This window comes from Bos grunniens, chromosome 19 (assembly GCF_055505025.1).
Source record: "Bos grunniens cultivar Pamir isolate PY7600 chromosome 19, Bosgru_T2T1.0, whole genome shotgun sequence".
NCBI lineage: Eukaryota > Metazoa > Chordata > Mammalia > Artiodactyla > Bovidae > Bos > Bos grunniens.
In genome coordinates this window covers 29,206,674-29,227,554 of record NC_141183.1, presented here as the reverse complement: position 1 = coordinate 29,227,554, position 20,881 = coordinate 29,206,674, and the positions used below count along the sequence as shown (strand labels likewise).

Sequence of the window (20,881 nt, the reverse complement as noted above, 5' to 3'; positions counted from 1 at the left end):
AACGGGGAGATGAGGGCCACAGGGTCCCACCCAGTACCCTTGCCTGCCACCCTGCCATGGGTGGGAGCAAGAGGGGGGCCTAGGGTCACACACACACACCTGTTTTCACTCCCAAGGGCAGGTCCTGAGCCAGAGTCCACCAGGTCAGGCTCTGGATCTAGAGGGAAGGGCAGGGGTGAGCCCAGACAGGGGTCAGTGACGGAAAGAGGGCAGGGATCAGGGTTAGATGGGGTTACAGGTCAAGACCCAGAAGATTCCTGAGTCAGAGAGGGTCAGAGGCCAGGGGTGAGGGCAGGCTCACCTGGACGCCCTGGGGGTGTGGTGTCAGCAGGCTCCCAGCGACCACCACAGCCCCACTGAGCAGGAAGAGGGCCACGGCGAAGTGCAAGTAGTGGACGCCATGGAGGATGGGGGGCCGCGTGTCAGGGTGGCCGCAGGGCGGGGCTGGGTGCAAGAACTCCAGCACCAGCCTCGTGGCACCCACTGCCAGCCCTGCCATCAGGCCCCAGAAGGCTCCCTGGAGGAGAAGGCAGGGCTGCTGGGGCCTCGGGAGGAAGGCCAGGCCTCCCCCACTCAACACCCAGGCAGCAGGGGAGATGAGCCCTGAAGCCTCCCGCTCTTCCCACATCCCACCTGCTCGTTGGCCCGCCGCCAGAAGATGCCCAAAACGAAGACTGCGGTCACCGGTGGGGCCAGGGAGCTGGTCACCGACTGCATGTAGATGAAGAGCTGCCCGCCATTGGAGCCCTGCAGGACGGGGATCCAAGCCACACTCACGCCGACGAGCACCACGATGACCAGCCTGCAGGTAGCAGGAGGCGGGCCGTCCTCAAGACCCCCACCCCTCCCCACCTCCCCTGGGTCACTGAGGCTGGCTCTCCATCTGTCCGCTGCTGCAGAGCTCCAGCCTCCTCCCCGGCCCCTGCTCCTCTCCTCCAAGAACACAGCTGGCCTTGCCCTCTCCAGACTCTTCCATGGCTCCCCGCTGCCTGCAGGAACCGCCCCCGACTAGGCCTGCAGTGCTCCCGGTCATCCCTGCCATCTCCCCCTGGTCTCCTGTCTATCTTCAAGGCCCGACTCCACCTCTCTAGGTTTGCCATCTCCCACTCCTGGTGGCAGCAGCCTCATCCTTTAGTTCCCTGCTGCACCTCCCAGCACACAGTAGGCGCTCAATACAAACTTGTGAATGACCTGTTGCCCTCACATCCAGGCCAGACTGAGCCCCTGGTGGTTCCTCAAATCCTGGCGGGCCTTTGAAGGAGTTGGGACCTCTGGTGGCACACCCCCCCCTCTGCTGTGCGTGGCCTGAAGCCCCTCTCCCTGCCCCCCTGTGTGGACACCTCCTCTCAGCTCCTGCCTGCCTCTGGCTGGTGTGAGCACCCTTCCTGCCCCCTCTACCCGCCCCCCCGCCCCCCGACACCAGCAGGGACGTGTTTCACTCATTCCTCCATGAAGCATTCATGAGGAGCCTGCCTGAGAGACGGATGGGGTGCTGGGGCTAGGTCTTGGTGACAAGCGGGCCTGGTTTCAGTGCTGCCCCCGGAGTGGGGTGTTCTGTCATCGTGTGCTCAGGGCTAGGCCAAGGGAGCCCAGAGGAAGCACCAATCCAGGAGGGCTTCCAGGAAGAGGGGGCCCTGCGGCATTGGGGGACAAAACTGGGGCTAGGTGTCCATATGCTCTTCTCTGCTTAAGGGCCCCTTGCCTGTATCCTGGCTCACCTGGATGTCCCTCACCCCCAAGGTGGGTGATGGGTGGGACCCTCCGGGACCCCAGAAAGGACAGCAATAGGCCATATGTGCAGCTGGGTGGGTCCTCCCCTTCCCGGCCTGAGGGAGAGGGTGGAGGAAGGAGGCGCCCCCTTGATTAGGGCTAATTAACCCTCCGCCTGGCAGGCGGCGGGCGCTGCCCTCTTCAAAGGCACAGGCAGGCTGCACCCCACCCTCCTTGTACAGGCCCTGCGTCCAACACCAGACTCAGCATCTCTCACAGGGCTGGGCCTCTGCAGCCGGCCTAAAGTGTGGCCCTGGCCCTCACCAGCCTCTGGGGTTTGCTCTTCTGACTCAGCCCCCATCAGGCTGCCAGAGGGACCCGAAACCCAGAGGCTGTTCCTTCTGCCTGGAATGCCCTAATCAGCTCCTCCCCCAGCAAAGCCTTCTCATCCTCCAAAGCCCAGCTCGAGGCCCTCCTCCTCCAGGAAGTCTTCCTGCCCCCCCCCAACCCCATTCTGCTGTCGGGTGGGCAGGCCCCCTCCACTGTCCCTGGGCTGCAGCTGTGGTCACTTTAGGGGAGCCCCACAAGGCCAGGTGTCTCTGAGACCTCTCTGGGTCCCAGGGAGGCCCGGCACTAGCGGACTGAAAAGCAGGGGTGGGTGCAGGGAGGACCAGGGAGTGAGGCTCCGGACGCCGGTCATGAAGTGATCACACTCCGAGGCCTGTGGTGGCTCCTCCAGCCCCCCACCTGAGGCGATGCCAGGCTCCTGGGGGACCCCTGCTGCCCTGCCCTGTGTTCTGTCTCTTCTTGGACTGGGGCTCCAGAGACCCAGAGCCCGCATTGGGGAAACACAGCTTGAGCGGTGCTGTTTTAGGCAGGAAGCAGGCTGGAGGTATTGGGGGTGTGCTGGTGCTTCAAGAGGGCAGATGGTAGGGCTGAGCCCTGGGGCCCAGAGAGGGTGAGCAGCCAGGCCCACATCACACAGCTGTGCGCCCACAGGCAGGCTGGCAGGGCCCAGGGTGGGCTTGCCTGAGGGGATGGGCGTGAAGGTGGGCCAAGGGTGCTGTTTGTGGGGTGGGCCGCATGGAGGGGAGACCAGCTCAGGACTTTGGCCAGGAAACAGCAGGCAGGGGCTGTGGAGCCACCAAAGGGGCCCTGAGTCTGCTGTGTCCAGCCAGGGGGGCGAGGCAAACCCCTGGGCAGTAGGAGAATGCCCAGTCCCAGCATCCGGGAGGCTGGAGCTGGAGGGGCTCAGGGAGTCACCTGGCTGGGAAAAGTGGCCCAGGTGCCGACCCTGGGAGTAGAGGGAGGGGCTCCCTGCCCTGGATGAGGCCCGGGCCATGCAGGAGCCCATACCTGCCAGCTGGCGTGTCCCAACACAGGCGGCTGTACTGCGTCACGGGACAGCTGCCCGGAGCTCAGGGGACCCCACCCTGAGGATGGGTGCCATGCACTCTCAGCCCGAGGGGGCACTGCTGGGTCAAGCCCAGCACCAGAGAGCAGGGTCCCTGGGGCGGGCAAAGTGGGGGTCGCATGGCTCAGAGGGAGATAGTTGGGGGCGGGACCCCTGAGAGGGCACCAGCTCCCCTTCACCAATCACAGAGTCTCAGCCCGGGAGCTCCTGGGGACTTAGCCAAGCTTGGGGATGGAGGGCCGGGCCAGACACAGCTACACCCACAGGAGGGGCATCAGAACACCAGTGGGACCTACAAGACCTGCCTGATCTATGGGAGCCACTGGGCTCTAGTTCCTACTTCCAGGCTCTAGTTCCCCTTCCAGGGGAGGGGACTCAGTCCTTGCCCGGGGGTATCAGGTGGGCTGCCAGGAGGAGGGGCACTTGAGCAGATTCTAGAAAGATTAGATGAGTCATAGAGGGATAAGAACGGAACAAGCAGGGCTTAGAGGATGTGGGCAGAAGCTCAGTGGGGCCAGAGGGACAGCTACAGCCTGGGTGTGGCCACGCCCAAGTACTGGCTCCCGGTATGTCTGCAGCAACTGGGATACAACAGGGGACTAGGGGCTCAGACCCAGGGAAGACATCTCTGGGTGTTGGGGAAGGGGGCTTTCCCAGCAGACTCCCTCAGAGGTCCCGACTGGAGTAAGAGAGCTACCCAGGATGGGCATGGCCAGGGGCTGGATATGGAAGGTAGGCGCAGGATGTTCTGGCCTCTCCTCTCCTCTCCTTCCTGGCATCATTCTATCTCCGACCAGCAAACTCTTACTCATCCCTCAGTGCCCACCTCTGGGGGTTCCTCCTGGGCTGAGGGTGTGCTGGAGAAGTCCTCCTCCCCACCCCTCCCCCATACCGTCCCACCAGCAGCAGCTCCCGCTCGCCCGCACGGGGCCGCAGCCGCCTCCAGATGTCCATGGTGAAGAGGGTGCTGCTGCTATTGAAGATGGAGGTCAGCGAGGACATGAGCGCAGCCATCATCACAGCGACCATCAGCCCCCGCAGACCTGGGGGAGGGGTACAGGCCACTGTGACCTCCCTGGGCTGCTCCTGGGCCCTACTGATGAGGCCCCTCCAAGTGCCCGCAGGCAGAGGCCCAGAAGGGTTGGGGTGAGGGTGTTGGAGGTGGTGGGAGGAAGACCCTGACTTGGGATGCTGGGGCTGACAGTGGGCTCCTGCAGCTGCAGGCAACGTGTCTGCTCTCAGCCTCTTCTTTCTACAGAGCTGCCAGTTGACAGAGTGCTTCCACACCCGGACTGCATCTGACGGGTGAGGAGGTGGAAGCTCAGAGAGGAGAAGAGAGTTGCCCAGGGAGGCACAGCAGGCCAGAGGCAAAACCCAAGGGTAGTGGGGGAGTGACAAGGGACCCTCAGCCTGGAGCCCACACCCCGGGCAGGGCGCAGGGGTCCAGAGCCTGTGGTTTCTGCTACTTTTTGTGCATGGCTGCCAGGCAGGCTGAGAGGAGATAAGGCTGCCCACCTGGGGGATAAAAGCCCTTGAAAATGAATGAAGGGCCCGCACTGAGGTGGGCAAGGCCCTGCTGTGCAAGGCCTCCTGGGGGTTGTAGGCTCCAAAGGGGCTGAGGGTACAGAGACTCAGTGCTGTGTGACTTTAGGTTGGTTGGCTCCCTCTCTGGGCTTTGGCACAAGTCTGTCTCCAAAGTTTCTTGTGCTTTTTCTTCAAGTGTGTAAGCACCTCCTCCACCTCTGTAGACTCCCTGTCTATCCTCCACCCCCACAACACCTATACACCCCTCCCTGACTCCAGGAAATGCCACCTCCTCCGAGGGCTCAGCCTTGTAGATGCCACTGCTTGCCTGGCCCTGGTTCTGCGTCTGACCTGCTGTGTGACTTCCAGGCATCTCATAGCTCCCTCTGTTCACTAGGCTGGCTGAGATGGGGCCCAAAGCAAAGTGAGTTAAATCATGGTTTCCCCCTCAAACATTTCTCCAACCTCCTTCTCCTGCTCAGGGAGGTGGATTACCTTGGGGTTTATTCTCCTCCCATTTCTCAGGTGGGGAGCTCAAGATCTTGCAGCTGGATCTCTAGGGGTTGTGGTGAGCCCCTCTGAAGAGTAGAGGCAGACGACGCCCCAAGGTGCGAGCCCACAGGGCAGCCAACCCCTGTGCCAGTCAGTTTCCCTGTGCTGTGTTTAATCCCACAACCACTTTGAGGGGTGAGTAGGCATCATTATCCCCAGTTTGCAAATGAGGACACAAAGCTATGAGCAGGGAAGAGGCTTGCCCCAAATATCTCTGCCAGCAAGCGGCAGAACCCAGGCCTGGTCTGGGAGGGAGGGAGGGTGAGAGGAGCAGGGTGGGGTCCGAGCTCCCACAGTGGGATGCTGAGAATCAGGAGGTGAAGCCAGCAGAGGACAGCCGTCTCCTCCATTTGCTTCAGTGGGACCACACCCCTCACCGTGATCTGCTTTCACATCCTGTATCCCACTGGCCGGGAATGTGGAAATGGCCAAAACACACCCATGTTCTCTGGTCTGCAGGGTCTCAGGGAGGCAGAAGCTGTACGCTCAAGGCAGGGCTGGGCGCCTCGGGCCCCGGCAGAGTCAACAGTGGACTTGGGGGCCAGAGAGACTGAGCTCTGTGTCTTAGCCACAAGCTACAAGCCTGGGACGAGTCACTTTCCTCTCATCTGTGTCTCAGTTTCCACATCTGTAAACACAGCTAAGAACTCTGCCTCATAACATATAGGAGAGGTCGTTTGTGAGTGGGCCTGACACCCAGCAGGCCTGAAGGACAAAAGCGTGGCAGCCTTTCTTGGGGGCAGGGCCAGCACAGGCTAAGAGGATCCCCCAGCCCTGAGTTCAAACTCCAGCTTTGCAGCTCGCTTGTCACCTGACCTTGGCCAGGGCACCTTGGGTCCCAGGTTATGCATCTGTAAAGCTGGGATGATAAGGGACTTCCCTGGCCATCCAGGGCACCTTTGGGTCCCAGCTTCCCCATCTGTAAAGCCAGGATGATAAGGGACTTCCCTAGAGTTCTGTGCTTCCACCGCAGGGGGTGCAGGTTCTGTCCCTAGTTGGGGAACTAAGATCCCGTGTGCCCTGCAGGGTTGCAAAAAATTAAAAAAAAAAACAAAGAGGGTATGATGATTAGAGCACCAGGGTTCCTGAGAAGCAGGTGCAGGTCAGTCCTGTGCGACCCCCTGGGCATGGTGCTTGGTGCACGGTGGGCACCCTACATGCTTTCTGATTCCTTTCCTCTCTTCCCCCAGGAGCAGAACATCCCACCCAGGTGTCACACAGCATCACGCTGGATCCAGAGTGGCCTCCACCACCCCCAGGGCCCCTTGTCAGACCCAGCCAGGGCCTCACCCGTGGGCATCAGCTCCATGACCAGCTTGGGGTAGGCGATGTTGGAGCAGCCGATCTCAGCCCCGCAGGCCCGCAGGCACTCGGCTGGCACCACACAGCCCACGTCATCTGCAGGAGAAGGATCCTCAGTGTCCCCGGCCTGCCCACCACCCTGGGGTGGGCAAGGAGCCTGGCTGGACCTGCTCTGTTACCACCTGCCATCAGCTGCTGCTCAGCCCTGAGCCTCAGTTTCCCGGCCAGGGTGACAGACAAGGAGGGGGCCAGTCTTGGAGCACTATTCTGTCCCTAGACACCCTCTCTCCCTGCCTTTCTGTCCATCACCATGAGCCTGTCCATACCCACGACGCTGGCTCCCTGTCCCCACGTGGGGCCGGGGCTCCCCTGCAGGGCTGCCTGCCCAAGCAGTGGTCAGTGGTCAGTGGTCAGTCTACCATCTGCCGTCTCCCTCCCCCTACCTCCTGCCCCCAGCCCTTCTCCCCAGAGGAGCAGGTGAAGGCCCTCCCCTCAGACTGTCTCCAGCAGCTTCCAAAGGACTCTTCAAACAAGAATGGAGGCCCCTCCACAAGACTCGCCAGACGCCAGGCTCCTCCAGGCTGGTCTCCTTCTGCACACTCCTCTCATGGTGTTCCAGCCTCCCCCCGACCCAACCTCCCTCTCCCAAGCCTTCCCATGGGCTGCTCAAAAGTCATCTCCTCCATCTGGGCCGTAAGGATGGAACCCAGGTTTCGCTGCTGACATTCCCCATGGCGGAGACAGCACCCACTGCATGCCCTCTGAGTGGACGTCCAGGGCCTCGACCCAGATCCGGACTGAATCTGAAGTCTCCGCCTCCCTTCCAGCACCATCGGCCCTGACCCCTGGGTTTTCAGCGGTGGTGGGGGCAGGGAGGGGGGCAGAGGTCAACAGAGAGTGACCTGCGCTCAGGGAGAACAGGCAACGGGAATGCAGCTGCTCGGCACAGGGGTCTGTTTGGGGTCAGAATGTTTCCACGTGTAGCATCGACGTTTCTGTCACTGAGCCCTCCTCATGGACCGAGCGCTCCTGGGTTAAGATCCCTACTTAGATGCCCAACCCACCACGGAGGGTTTCAGGTCTCCTCCCTTGAGCCAGTGGGACTGGAGTAGCATCACTCTGCCCCCACGATCCTCGGCCCGTCTCCAGCCCAGCCTATCCTGAGCGCCAGGCTCCTAGGACATCTGTACCGACAGCCCCCACTTCCAGTGCACCAGCCCCCAGCCCATGGGGGCTCCTCCCGTCACCTGCCCCCTCCACTGGGCTCCCTCCACCTGCTGCTTTGTCTTCTCACTGGCCCTCTTCCACCCTCTGCAGCCTCATCCTTTCAGAGTCACGGCTTTGCTCTTGTCACTTCCTTGTCAGGAGCCCCCTCCCCAACTCTGGAGCCCATGGTTTCCTGGAAAAAAAATTCCTTTCCACGACATTCAGACAGTCAACATTCAAGGCCCTGGACAGCTGGGCCCAGGTCCTGTCTTCCCAGCACCCGTGCCGGCCACCCTGACCTGCTTGTATTTTCTCACACACACCCAGCACCCGACGCCTTTGTGCCTGGGCAGACGCGGCTGGGCTGCCTCCTCCCACTGCTCCTGCTCCATCCCTACCCTTGTTTGCCTCCGGCTTCACGCCTGTTGCAAAGGACTAGCTCTCGGAGGCTTTCCATAACTGTCCCCCAACCCCTCCCAGGCAGAGCAGCTTCCTCCCAAGGCCTCCTAAAGCCCAGGCTTGAATCACAATTATTTGTTTGCATATTTCACCTCCTCCACCAGACTGGGAGCTCCCCAAGGGCGGACACTGGCTTTGAATCACCTCCGCTCCCAGGTATCACCCAGTCCAGGGCTGGGCCCAGAGAAGATAGTCTGTGAACATCTGTGAATGAATGAGTGAGTAAATAAGTGAATGGCTGGAGGAAGGGGAAAGGCACAGAAGGCCAGAAGGAAAGGGAGAAAGGAGCCCATGAAGCCCTAGGGGGGAGTTCAGGCACTGTTTGATCCAGCTGCCTTGCCCACCACTGTGCAGATGTGAGAACTCAGGACCAGAAAGGGCATAACTTGCCTAGGACACATAGTCAGACCCAGGATACAGCCCGGGGTCCCCTGGAGGGACTCTGGGTCCAGGTGAGGGCAGGTGACTGGCCCCTCCCAACAGGTTCTGGGCTTGGCCTGGCCGGCTCTGGCACCTGGAGGACTCAGCCCTCCCGGAGGGACGGATGAAGAGTCACAGCCACATAATGGCTTGAAAAGCCCGAGTCAGGAGATTCTGCCCAGGTTTATTCAGCCTGTCGCAGCCCACTGCAGGCTCCCAGGATGGGGCCCTGCCTCTGGGCACCTCAGGGTTTGTGCTGAGCGTCAGGAAAGAACAACCTCTCTTTTGTGACAGCAGCAGAGGTGTCGTCGCCAGCTAAACACTGGCCCCCATTTGTGCCAACTCAGGACTCAGCAGCCCCAGGCCGAAGGCAGGGCCAGGGGCCTGAGTGAGAGGCTTTGGCCTTGTCTGGTGCTGGACTCTGCAGGCCTGTGGGGGTGTCCCCACTGGCTCCACCTTGACATCAGCACCCCCACCCAGTGGAGGCCACGCTGGAGGCCTGAGGGCTGCCTCCCTCTCTGCCCTCCATGTCCTCCTTCCCTTCAGCCAGTGCCAAGTCCAGTCACTAGGCTTGGGGACTGGGGGGCTGTACCACCTAGCCCCTGTAACCCACGCCCTGTGGGAACTTCTAAGTCCATCAGTCTGGCCACACTCCTTCCTGCTCACAGCCTCCTGTGGCCCCCATCACCCACAGGAACGACCATGGAGCTCTAGCTGGGCACTACAGCCTCTTGCTCACGTGACCACCCTAACTACCACCAAAATGTCACCCACAACTCCAGGCCTCTGTGTCTGCTGTTCCCTCTCCCTGGAATACTCTTCTGAAACCCAGGGAGCTCCTCCTGACTCCTCTCGACTCTAAGGCATCACTCTCCAAGGGCGCCTTCCTGCCTCTCCAGAGGCGCTACCGCAGGAGCCCCTTGGGGAGCCTGGGCCCCAGGCGTGCACAGCATAAGCTCACGCGTGGCAGGGTGTGGCTGTGTTTGTTGACTGACTGAATGACTCTCTTCTAAGCTGGTCACTTGACACACCACCTCAGGGAGTAAACAGGGTGCTCCCCACTCCCAGGCCAGCCTGGCTCATCCCTGGGAGCTAGTCTAGACCCTGATGTTGCAGGAGGAAGCGGGAGAAAAGAAAAGCACACAGACCTGCGTTTGGGTCCAGTTCTCCCAAACCCATACTGTGTGCCTGCTCAGCCTATTCAGTCGTGTCCAGCTCTTTGTGGCCCCATGGACTGTGGCCCACCAGACTTTTCTCTCCCTGCAATTATCTAGGTAAGAATATTTAAGTGGGTTGCCATGCCCTCCTCCAGGGAATCTTCCCGACCCACGGATCAAACCCGTGTCTCTTACATCTCTTGCATTGGCAGGCAGCTTCTTTACCACTAGGCCACCTGGGAAGCCTCCCATACTGTGTGGTCCTGGGAAACTGTTCTCGGGCTCTTTGCTCCTTGGTAAAGCCCTTCTGGGGACATCCACAGCCAATGACTCAACCTAAACTTCACACCTCACACAAATATTAACTCAAAATAGACGACAGATTTAAGTGTAAACTATCAAACTTCAAGGAAAAAAAATAGGAGAATATCATCAGAACGTGGGGCAAAATGGAGAGTTTTTAGACTTAACATCAAAAACATAATTCATAAAATGAAAAATGGACAAAATAGAGTTCATCAAATCTAAAGCTCTGGGGATTTCCCTGGAGGTCCAATGATTAAGACTCTGAGCCCTCACTGCTGAGAGCCTGGGTTCAATCCCTGGTGGGGGAACTAAATTCCACAAACTGCACAGTGTGACCAAAAAAACCCCAAACAAACAAACAAAACCAAAAAGAAGAAAAACAAACAAACAAACTAAAGCTTTTGCTTTGTGTAAAACATCATCAGTGAAAAGGATGAAAAGAAAAGCTGCAGAAACAAATTCAATAAAGTCACAGGAAACAAGATCCATACTCAGAATCAGTTGTTTCTGTATGCTAAGAGTGAACTGTCAGAAAGAGAAATTCAGAAAACAATCTTATTCTTTTTTTAATGCTATTTACAACGTATAAAAAATTGCTATTCATTTATGTATTGTAAATATGCTGTTTACAATACATAAAAAATTTACAATAGCATAAAAAAATAAGATACCTAGGAATAAATTTAACCAAGGAGATGGAAGATCTGTACACTGAAAACTATAAGACACTGAAAGAAACTGAAGAAGACACACCAAAAAATGAAAAGATATTCCATGCTCACAAATGAGAAGAATTAATAGTGTTAAACTATCCATACTACCTACAGTGATCCATAGATTCAATTCAATCCCTATCAAAATTCCAATGATATTTTTCACAGAGATATTAAAAACCATCCTAAAATATCTGGATGGAACCAATAAATGGTCCTGAGTAGCCAATGGAATTTTTAAGAAAGAAAAACAAAGCTGGAGGCATCACAGGCCTTGATTTCAAACCAAATCATAAAGCTGTAGTAATCAAAACAGTGAGGTACTGGCGCCAAACAGACACATAGCTCCATGGAACAGAGTAGAGAGCCCAGAAGCAAAGAGAAAGTGAAGCTGTTAGCCGCTCAGTCATGTCCAACTCTGTGACCCCATGGCCTGCAGCCCACCAGGCTCCTCTGTCCATGGAATCCTCTAAGCAAGAATACTGGAGTGGATAGTCATTCCCTTCTCCAGGGAATTTTCTTGACTCGGGGATTGAACCCAGGTCTCCAGACTTGCAGGCAGATCTTCTCACATACATGGTCAATTGATTTACGACAAAGGAGTCAAGGATATACAATGGGGAAAGGATAGTTTTTGCAATCAATAGTGTTGGGAAAACTGGACAGTGACATGCAAAAGAATGAAACTGGACTCCTGTCTCACACCACATGCAGAAATCAATTTAAAGTGGCTTAAAGATTTGAATGAAAACCAGGTACCATAAAACTCCTAGAAGAAAACATAGGTGGTAGCTCCTTGACATCAGTCTGGGCCATGACTTTTTGGATTTGACACCAGAAGCAAAGGCAAAAAAAAGTGAAAAGCAAAAACAAACAAATAAAACAACTGGGACTACATCAAACTGAAAAACTTTTGCACATCAAAGGACACAATCAACAAAATGAAAAGGTATTTTGAAGAATGGGAGAAAATATCTGCAAATTGTATATTTTATAAGGGGCTAATATCCAAAATATGTAAAGAATTCATGCAACTCAGTATCTAAGACTAAAACCCACAAACAAACCCCCAAAATCTGCTTTAAAGATGGGCAGAGGAACTAAACAGACATTTTCCCAAAGGAAACAAATGGCCAACAGGTATGTGTAAAGTACCTGTACAACATCACTAATCATCAGGGGAATGCAAATCAAAACCACAATAAGCTATCACTTCACACCTGCAAGAAGAGCTATTATAAAAACACAAGAGATAACAAGAGCTGGCCAGGATGTGAAGAAAAGGAAACATTTGTACACTGTTGGTGGGAATGTAAATTGGTGCAACCACTATGGAAACAGCATGCAGGTTCCTTAAAAAATTATAAACAGAACTACCATATGATTCAGCAGTCCCACAACTAGGTACATATTTTAAGGAAATGAAATCACCTCCTTGAAGAGACATTTGCACTCCTGCTCATTGTAGCATTAATCACAATAGCCAAGATACGTGAGAGTTGGACTATAAAGAAAGCTGAGCACCAAAGAATTGATGCTTTTGAACTGTGATGTTGGAGAAGACTCTTGAGAGTTCCTTGGACTGCAAGGAGATCCAACCAGTCCATCCTAAAGGAGATCAGTTCTGAGTGTTCGTTGGAAGGACTGATGTTGAAGCTGAAACTCCAATACTTTGGCCACCTGATGTGAAGAGCTGACTCACTGGAAAAGACCCTGATGCTGGGAAAGATTGAGGGCAGAAGGACAAGGGGACCACAGAAGATAAGATGGTTGGATGGCATCACCGACTCAATGGAAATGGGTTTGGGTGGACTCCGGGAGTTGGTGATGGACAGGGAAACCTGGTGTGCTGAGGTTCATGGGGTTGCAAAGAGTTGGACACGACCAAGCGACTGAACTAAACAATACTTTTGATGAATGGATAAAGAAGATGTGACGCTCATATAGATATATATGAAAATATTCAGTGACTTCCCTGGTGGTCCAGTGGCTAAGACCACATTTCCAATGCAGGGGGTGTGGGTTCCATCCCTGATCAGTAAACTAGATCCCATGTGCTGCAGCCAAGGCCCAGTGCAATCAAATAAATAAAATAAATATTGGAAAAGAAAATATTATTCAGTTATGAGAAGGAAAGACATCCTGCCATTTGTAACAATGTGGATGGATCTCAAGGGTTATATGCTGAGTAAAATAAGCCAAAGAAAGATAAATACCATATGATATCCCTTACATGTGGAGGCTAAGAATGCCAAACCCATAGAAATAAAGACTAGAATGCCATGGAGTATCAGTCAGCAATAGAAAGGAATGAGCTACCGATATACGTTGACCCGAACGAATCACCAGAGAGTGGATCAGTGGTGGCCAGAGTTAGGGTGGAGATATTTGACTGCAGGGGGACAGTTCTCCACCTAGATCGTGACAGTTGTTACACAAACCTACGTGTGTGATGAGGGTGTACACACATGCACATAAACAAGCACACATAAGCTGCTGAAATCTGAACCAGCTTTCTGGCTGTGGTTATCGCACTGTGGTTATACAAGATGGCACCACTGGGGAAGACTGGGTGAAGAGTGCCTGCAAGCTCTCTGTTGGCTTTTCAACAGCTTCCTGTGATTCTAAAATTATGGGCAGGTAACTGCAGGGCTGGAGGCCCTTCAGCCCTGAGAGCCAGGACTCCCTTCATGAGCCCAGGGCCTCCGACCAGGGGAAGAACAAAAGGAGATGCCAAGGCCCAGAGACAGTCTTGAATGGGTCCCCAGCTGCAGAGGCCATTAGCCAGGCTTCAGGGCTCCCAGTGCTGTGCTCACCCCAGGGGCCGCATCCCTCTCACATCTGACTGTGGGGGGTGGGGGTGGGGAGGCAGGTGTGTGTGCACCTACCTGGGAGGTGCTGGGGGCACCTGAAGGGGCACCGTGTTCAGACACAATGTGAAGCCCCCAGGCCAGGGCAGAGGGCAGGACCCCGTGATGGGACCATAGAGACACTGGGCCGGGAGGCAGCACCACCGCTGAGGGCAGCAAACCCAGGGGAGATGGCCTGACAGGCAGACCGGGGGGTGGAGAGGGTCCTGAGGTAGGTTTTCTAGGGCCCAGGCCTAGAGATGTCAACAGCCAACCCTCTGCAGCACAGAGCAGTGTCCTCAGAGCCCCAAGCAGTCCGTGCATGGCTGGGAGGGGGTGGGAAGGCTGGGCCAGATGCCTGGCTGACTGGCTGTGGCACGCGACGGGGTGAGGGCTGTGGTTGGCGAGGTTTAATGGGCTTTGCTGTCCCCACCCTGGCAGCCTGCTTTCAGATGTGGTCCCCACACACCCCCGTCACCGGGGTCCCAAGCCCCAGGGACGCAGGGCAGAGAGCTGGGCCTGACCCCAGCCCACTGCTCCCCTCTCCGCCCTCCTCGCCCCAGCGCCTGGGCGCGGCTCATCATGCAGGACCAGTCCTGGGGGGGGGGCTGTTGTTCTCAGCAGGAAGCCGGGGCTGGGACCTAGAACTGGGTGCCTGCCCTGTCTACACCAGGCTCTGGGAGGGCCCCTGAGGCTGGGTCAGAGCGGCCCCGCCCCTGCTTCAGAGCCTCCCACCCCAGCACCCCAACTCTACTTCCACAACGGGTGAGCATCTGTGCATGCTTTCTGTCCCACCTGGGAAACTGGACACGGTTAGGTTGGACCAGGATTACCAGCAGTGTGAGGGAGGGGCGTGTCAAGGCTATCACCTTGCTGTGTGTCCTCAGGAGAACACTGTCCCTCTCTGGGCTGCAATGGCCCAGAAGCGCTTGGATTTTGGTCCCTGAGCGGTTCAGAATTCGGCAACCTGAGGCTGGTGGTGGCGGAGAAGACGCGCGCACACCCTCCAGACGTCGGTCCGTCGGGGGTGGGGTGAATGTGAATGTTTCCGGCCCCGCCCCCGGCCGCACGTGACCGCAGGTGGCGGCAGCCGGGTGGGCGGGGCCGCACTTAGTCACCGCCGCCAGCGCCCACGCCGCCCGCGCGCCCGGTAAGCGAACCCAGGCCCGCGCCCTCGACCCCCGACCCTCGGCCCCCGGGAGACCCGCCCGCTCACGCGCCGCCCCGAACCTCCTCCGCGCAGACCCCTAGGGTTGCCGATCGCGGCGCTGGGAGCTTTGGGGGCCCCTTCCCACCCCGGAAGCCCTGGAGATGCGGGGCGCCGCCGAGCAGGTCCAGAGGTCGTCGGAGAGCAGACTCCGGACCCTCCTTCTTGGGAACTTCTGGGGAGTCCCTTGCCGACCCTAGTTCCCCCCAGAAGTAGCCAGGACCTGTGGCAGCTCCAAAAATCCCCCGGGAGGCGGGCCCCCCCGCAGGTACCGGCACCCGAGCGGGAGGCGTGCGCCCCCGCCCCCCGCCGGCCCCTCCTCCGCGCGGCCGCCCCTCCCCGGCCCCGCCTGCACTCTGACCCGACCCTGCCCCCCCGCCCCTCCCGCAGGTCCGGGGCAGAGGAGAGGCGGCGGCCGGAGGCCCCAGAGCGCTCAGCGCCCAGCCGGAGACGGCCCGGAGCTGCGGAGCGTGCGGCCGCCATGGCCTTCTCGCAGGTGCAGTGCCTGGACGACAGCCACGTCAACTGGCGCTCCAGCGAAGCCAAGCCCGAGTTCTTCTACAGCGAGGAGCAGCGGCTGGCGCTGGAGGCGCTGGCGGCCAACGGCCGGGACGCCTTCTACGAGGTGCTGAAGCGCGAGAACATCCGCGACTTCCTCTCGGAGCTGGAGCTGCGGCGCATCCTGGAGACCATCGAGGTCTATGACCCCGGCTCCGAGGACCCCCGCGCCGGCACGCAGCCCCGCGGGCCGGAGGATGGTGATGCGGCCAGCGCGGCCGAGGGTACCCCCACCGAGGCCGAACCGCTGCTCTCGCTGGAGTACTGGCCCCAGAAGTCGGACCGCTCCATCCCACAGCTGGACCTGGGCTGGCCCGACACCATCGCCTACCGCGGCGTGACCCGGGCCAGCGTCTACATGCAGCCCCCCATCGACGGGCAGGCCCACATCAAGGAGGTGGTGCGCAAGATGATCAGTCAGGCCCAGAAGGTGAGTCGGCCGGCCAGAGTCCCCAAGAGACGCAGCCGGGCAGGCCTGACCTGTCCCGGTGTCTCAGGCGCCCATACGCGTGCACTCAGCCCAGCCCGGGCTTTCGGCTGCCTGTTGGGCTGCCTCCCTCCTGCCTTCGCCGGGATCCTCGGTTTCTCTGCAGAGCGATAGGGCACCTGGATCCCTTGGCCGCTGACAGCAGGCTGCTCCTGCTCAAAAGATCTTTGTGCATCGTTGGGGGGTGTTTCTGACTTCCTCAGACTTGGCGAGCAGATTCCCCAAAAGAAGGTGCTTGGACGGGGTGGGGCAGGAAGGATCACAGGGCTTTCCCTCACTGTCCCCGGGGATGGCTCTGAGAAGCAGGAGGTTCCTGCGCACACGTGCTCCCAAGTGCTCTGGTGTTGCTTTTGTGGATGGTGGAGACAGTCTGGGACTTGGGGTAAGCATGGAGACTGAGAAGTAGCCTGAGTCTGGCCGAGGCTGGCCTGGAGATCCAAGTTCAACTGTGCCTTTTTCTTTGCTGTGCTGGGTGACTGAGAGCAAGTAGCTCTCCCTCTCTGAGCCTCTTCATGAGCTTTGCAGTGGCAGAACCTTCCCCGAGTGGGAGATGGGGACTGGCGATGGTGTGTTCCTGGGGGTGGAAGCAGAGCAGGTCCCAGTGAGGGTTGTCAACCTGGATCGAAGGGACCTCAGGCATTGTCTGGACCTCCTGCGGAGCAACCCCTGCCGAGCTGTGCCTTGTCCCGCCGTGGATATCCATTCAGCTGACACACTGACATACTTTCTGAGAAGGGGTCTCTCCACTGGCAGCCAGCCAGGCCCTTGCTGGATAGCCATGACCATAAGCAGGGCCTTCTCTTGCTTCCATGTTTCAAGGCACATTCTGAGATGACTGATAAAGCCTGCCTCGCAAGTGAGGATTCATAAGCCAGCTCTGGACTCAGTAGAGAGGAGTGAGTGGTCAGCAGTGTCTGTTCAGGCCTTGGCCCGGCAGGGCAAGGTATTTCTAGCTGAATCTAACCCCTTCACTATTCTGGGCCCGCTCAAAACCCAGACAGTGGCCTTGGGGATCATCCTGGCTGACAGGGCCCAGGGGAGCTCTTGGGCAAAGAGACCAGAAGTGGGTCAGGCACTGACAAGATGGCCATGGCTTAAGTTTCCGGAAAGGTGGAGTCCCTGTTTCCTGAGGGGGCTGGCGGGGTCGGATAGCCTGTGTTGGGGAGCCTGGCTCTCTGCCTGATCCCAGGCAGCTTTGGGGCTTTGGGTTTCTGCTCTGTGAAACGGAGGTGGCGGGGATGAAAGCAGTAAGGATGGAGTCGGATATCGGAGTGAGGAAGAGGTGGGGTGGAGGGACCGTCACAATTTTTAGACTGAATAACCTGCTATGGCGGAGGGGGGTGCTGCTGGTGTGGGTGCCAGGCTTGAGGTTGTGAAACCCAGTCCCCTAGGAGTGCCTGTTGGATCCCATTACCCAGCCTCCACCCCCTTTTTAAAAATGGAGAAATTGAGACCCTGGTAGAGGGGGCTTGACCTGCCGTGCTGGGGCGCCTCTCCTCCCCACCGGAAGTAGGAAAGAGGTAGATCCCAGATCCCAGACTGCTCGGGAACAGCTGGAAAGTTTTATCACCCCAAAATGGAAAGACAGATCCAGGTCTGTCTCCCCAGGTCCAGACAGGGGAGCCTGGGGCCAGGCTGAGCACCAGGGCCTCCTCCCTCCTCTCTCGTCTCTGTGTCCGGGGCTAAGACCCAGCCATCCCATGCAGCCCCATGCCCCCTGTAACTTCGTCTGCTCCCCACAAAGCCCTCAAGCTTATCAGCATCACCTGTGTAAAGGGACAGAGCCAGGAGATAGTCCCGCCCAGGCCTGCACTCTGGTCTGTGTGGTCCCAGTTGGTGCTGACCTGCAGCCCCCAACAGGTGGGCGTTGGCCCTGCTTTCATCCCTCCCAGGGTAGGGGCTCACTGACCATGCTCCTACGGCGTGGCAGTGAGCCCTGGGCTCAACAGGAGGGGCCTCAGAGGCCAAGTGCCTCCCCTTTTGGCCAGGGACACTGAGACATAGAGGACAGGGGATTTGTTCACACCTGATGGGGAGCCTTGCTCCTGCTTTCCAGCCCATGTCTTTCCTGCCACGTCCACCCCAGGACCCACGGCCAACATAGTGTGTGGAGGGTGGAGGGGGCGGCCCTGATAACCAGAGCTGCTGTTTACTGGGTATCAGGCACTTTATAGTCTCGTGTAGTGTTATCTGCTCCATTTTCCAGATGTAGCCACTGAGGCCCAGTAGGTTAGTCCCTGCCAAGGTCACCTGGCTAGCTCTTGGGTGGAGAGGTAGGGAAGGGACCAGACTGGTGTTGTCTTCAGACTCTAGACAGGTCCCCTGCCTGTCCTGCCCTGGCCTTGAAAGGACCCAGTGAGGGGCAGAGCAGGGAGGGGCCGCTCATCCGAGCTGCCTGGGACCCTCCCGTTTCCCTGCTCTGCCGCCTCCTGGCTCGCAGGGCGGGGCCATGACGCCGGCGGGTGCTGACGGGTGCTGACAGGGCGCTTTGCCTGGGCCGCCCGCCTGGCCGCCAGGAGCCTGACCCGCCTTCTCTCTCCCCATGAATCACCTCTCTTTCCCTCACCCCCGAATCCTCCTCTTGCCCCCAGCACCAGCGCAGGGAGAACACCCTCTCTCCCCATCTGGGATGGAGACCCTGCGGTCCAGCTGCCTGGCCAAAACGCTGGCCCCCTGCCCACCTGGGCCCCTGGGCTGGGGCTGGTGGCGCTGAGTCAGGACAGCCCAGCCCACCGCCTCCTCAGCCTAGACTGTCGTCAGCACAGCGGGCCGACCCGGGGGCAGGGAAGTGACACAGCACACACTCAGCCCGTCTCACTGGGAGTGGCCGTGTTCCCATCAAAGCCAACGCTGAGTTCTCCCCTTTTCCCAGGAGATGAGCGTGGAACTAATGGGCCACAGCACAGGAGCCACAAGTACTTGGTCAGGTCCCGGCTCTTCCTCCACCACCTGTGACCCGGCGCAAGCCCCGGTCAAGCCATCTGTGAAACGGGCAAGGCACTGGGGCCTTTTAAGGATCTCTCCTACTCTGACCCTCCTCTGGTAAAAAGACTAGTGGGTCCAGAGTCTGACTCCACTGGCAGGTGGTCCTGAGAAGGCCCCAGAGATAGAGGGTCATCTGCCTGCCCTTCTCCCAGCCCCTGGGAGCCAGGGATTTATCTGGGGAAAAACCTGCCATGGGGTTCTAACTGCATACCAGAGGCCGGGCCTGTAGCATCACGCCTGTAGCATCACGCCTGGGCGGCTGCAGCCTCTGCAGAAGGGGTAAGGCCGGGCTGGGTCGGGCTGGGGCTGTGGAGGGCCCGCCTTGGCCAGCAAAAGGGGAGATGCTCTAGCAGGTTGTTCATTCAGGGTTCCCCCCCACGGGACTTCTTCATCAGGGCCCCCGAGGGCAGGGCTGCATCATGTGTGGGTGAGGAATCGGTGGGGTGGGCACAAAGGAGAGTAAGGGGTAAAGCCTAGACCCGAAACCAGATCTTGTGCCCGCCAGGCCGGGGCCAGACCCAGAGATGTTAGGTTTCTTGCTTGGGGCCACACAGCAAGAAGGGACTGGAACCAGGTTCCATGGTGCCCGAGTGACCCCACGTCTTTTCTGTCTGGTCCCTGCCTTCCCACGCTGCCATCCTAGCTCACAGCTTGGCTCCAGGAGAATAAAAGAGCTTAATGAGGCATTTATTAAATGCCAGCTGTACCCCAGGTGCTGAGCGGGCACTTTGCCTGCCTGGATCCTCCCAGCTCCACAGCATAGGTGTGGTCCCGTCTGTGCAGACGAGGGGCTCGCAGAGAGCAAATGACCTGTCACCCAGCCAACACTGGAGGAGCCTTCCTAGGACCTAGCTCTGGGGGCTCTAAGCCCCCTTTCCCTGGAGGAGCAGTGTCTCGGCTGTTCTTTCTGAGCCCTGCCCCTCATGAGAGCCGTGGAGCCTCACTGTGGGCCCTCAGCTTGAATCAGGGCAGTAAAAGTATTTTCACGAGGCTCCTAGACTCTGGGTTCCCGCAGGAGCAGAAGTCTGACTGCCCCAAGGCCTGGTGAGCACAAAGTTACAGGGAGCCAAGGCCCCTGAGGACCAGGGACTCTCACTGTCCCCAAACAAGGCGGTACCCTCACAGCCCTGACACCGTGAGAGGCCTTGGGGTGGCCCAGTTGGCTGCTTCCAGGGGCAGCACCAGCCAGCCTCACACAGTGGGTCTGGGGAGCACTTTCCAGCCCAGAGCCCCAGGTGGGGAACCATCTGATAATATAGTCCCAGGTGCTGGCTCCTATCTTCTCCAAAGGTTCCTACCCAGCAGCATTTGTGTCTTAATTGAGGTTGAGGAGAGTGAGGAGCAACTCTGCCAAGAAGGAGGGCTGGCACTTCTGGGCTGGGTGCACGCCAGGCTCCAGAGCGCCCGGGCAGGTTGCCCCACACCAGCCGACCCTGCCCTCCCTCCACGACCCTGGGAGCCAGGGCCTGTCATCACTCCCAGGTCACAGGTGATGACAGCCGAGGTTCAGAGGGGCCAGGGCCTGCTGAAGCTCCACCAGGGTCTTTGTTTTTTCTAGTTGTGGCATGTGAACTCTTAGTTGGGGCATGTGGCATGTGGGGATCCAGTTCCCTGACCAGGGATTGAGCCCAGGCACCCTGCACTGGGAAGGCCAGATCTTAGCCACTGAACCACCAGGGAAGTCCAACATACCAGGGCTTTGAGTGGCAGGCTTGCACTGAGCTTCTGGTCTTGGGGTCCAGCAGGCTCACCCTGCAGCCAAGGGTCCTTCCCCTGGGCCCTCAGAGGTGGGCCAGGCCAGGCCTCTCAGAGGCCCCCTTGCTGAATGACCTCGGGCCTTAGGTTCTTTGTTTGTAAGATGGGGATTGGGCACTGGTCTTAATAAGGCAGTCATATACATGAGAATGCTCAGTGCGGGGAGCTGGACTGCCCCCTACTGGGGCCACACCTCCTTCATCCTGGCAAGCCCTGGCTGGTGGGCTGCACCAGCCTCCTTTGTGAGGTCTGAGTGATCCCCCAGATTAAACGCCAC

The 20,881-nt window shown here is 58.3% G+C and overlaps 2 protein-coding genes across 5 annotated transcripts in view; one reads left to right on the top strand and one right to left on the bottom strand.

Annotated features, from left to right (window-relative positions):
• SLC5A10 (solute carrier family 5 member 10) overlaps nt 1–20,881 on the bottom strand; it is a 55,024-nt gene that overhangs the window by 339 nt on the left and 33,804 nt on the right. For both annotated transcript variants that reach the window (XM_086358494.1, XM_086358495.1), the window contains exons 10-14: nt 6,491–6,598; nt 4,017–4,167; nt 634–802; nt 302–517; nt 100–157 (exon numbers count right to left, since the gene is read on the bottom strand). In XM_086358494.1, the coding sequence (XP_086214620.1) occupies nt 100–157; nt 302–517; nt 634–802; nt 4,017–4,167; nt 6,491–6,598 (702 nt within the window). The remainder of the gene's footprint in view (nt 1–99; nt 158–301; nt 518–633; nt 803–4,016; nt 4,168–6,490; nt 6,599–20,881) is intronic.
• Nucleotides 14,371–20,881, top strand: part of SACK1G (scaffolding CK1 anchoring protein G) — a 29,444-nt gene continuing 22,933 nt past the window's right edge. Inside the window, exons 1-2 of one of the 3 annotated variants that reach the window (XM_086358490.1) lie at nt 14,371–14,762; nt 15,210–15,807. In XM_086358490.1, coding sequence (XP_086214616.1) covers nt 15,301–15,807 — 507 coding nt within the window. In that variant the 5' untranslated portion in view covers nt 14,371–14,762; nt 15,210–15,300. Of the gene's footprint in view, nt 14,763–14,791; nt 15,088–15,209; nt 15,808–18,730; nt 19,129–20,881 lie in introns of those variants that run through there. The other 2 variants (XM_086358492.1, XM_086358493.1) reach the window with 2 other exon arrangements.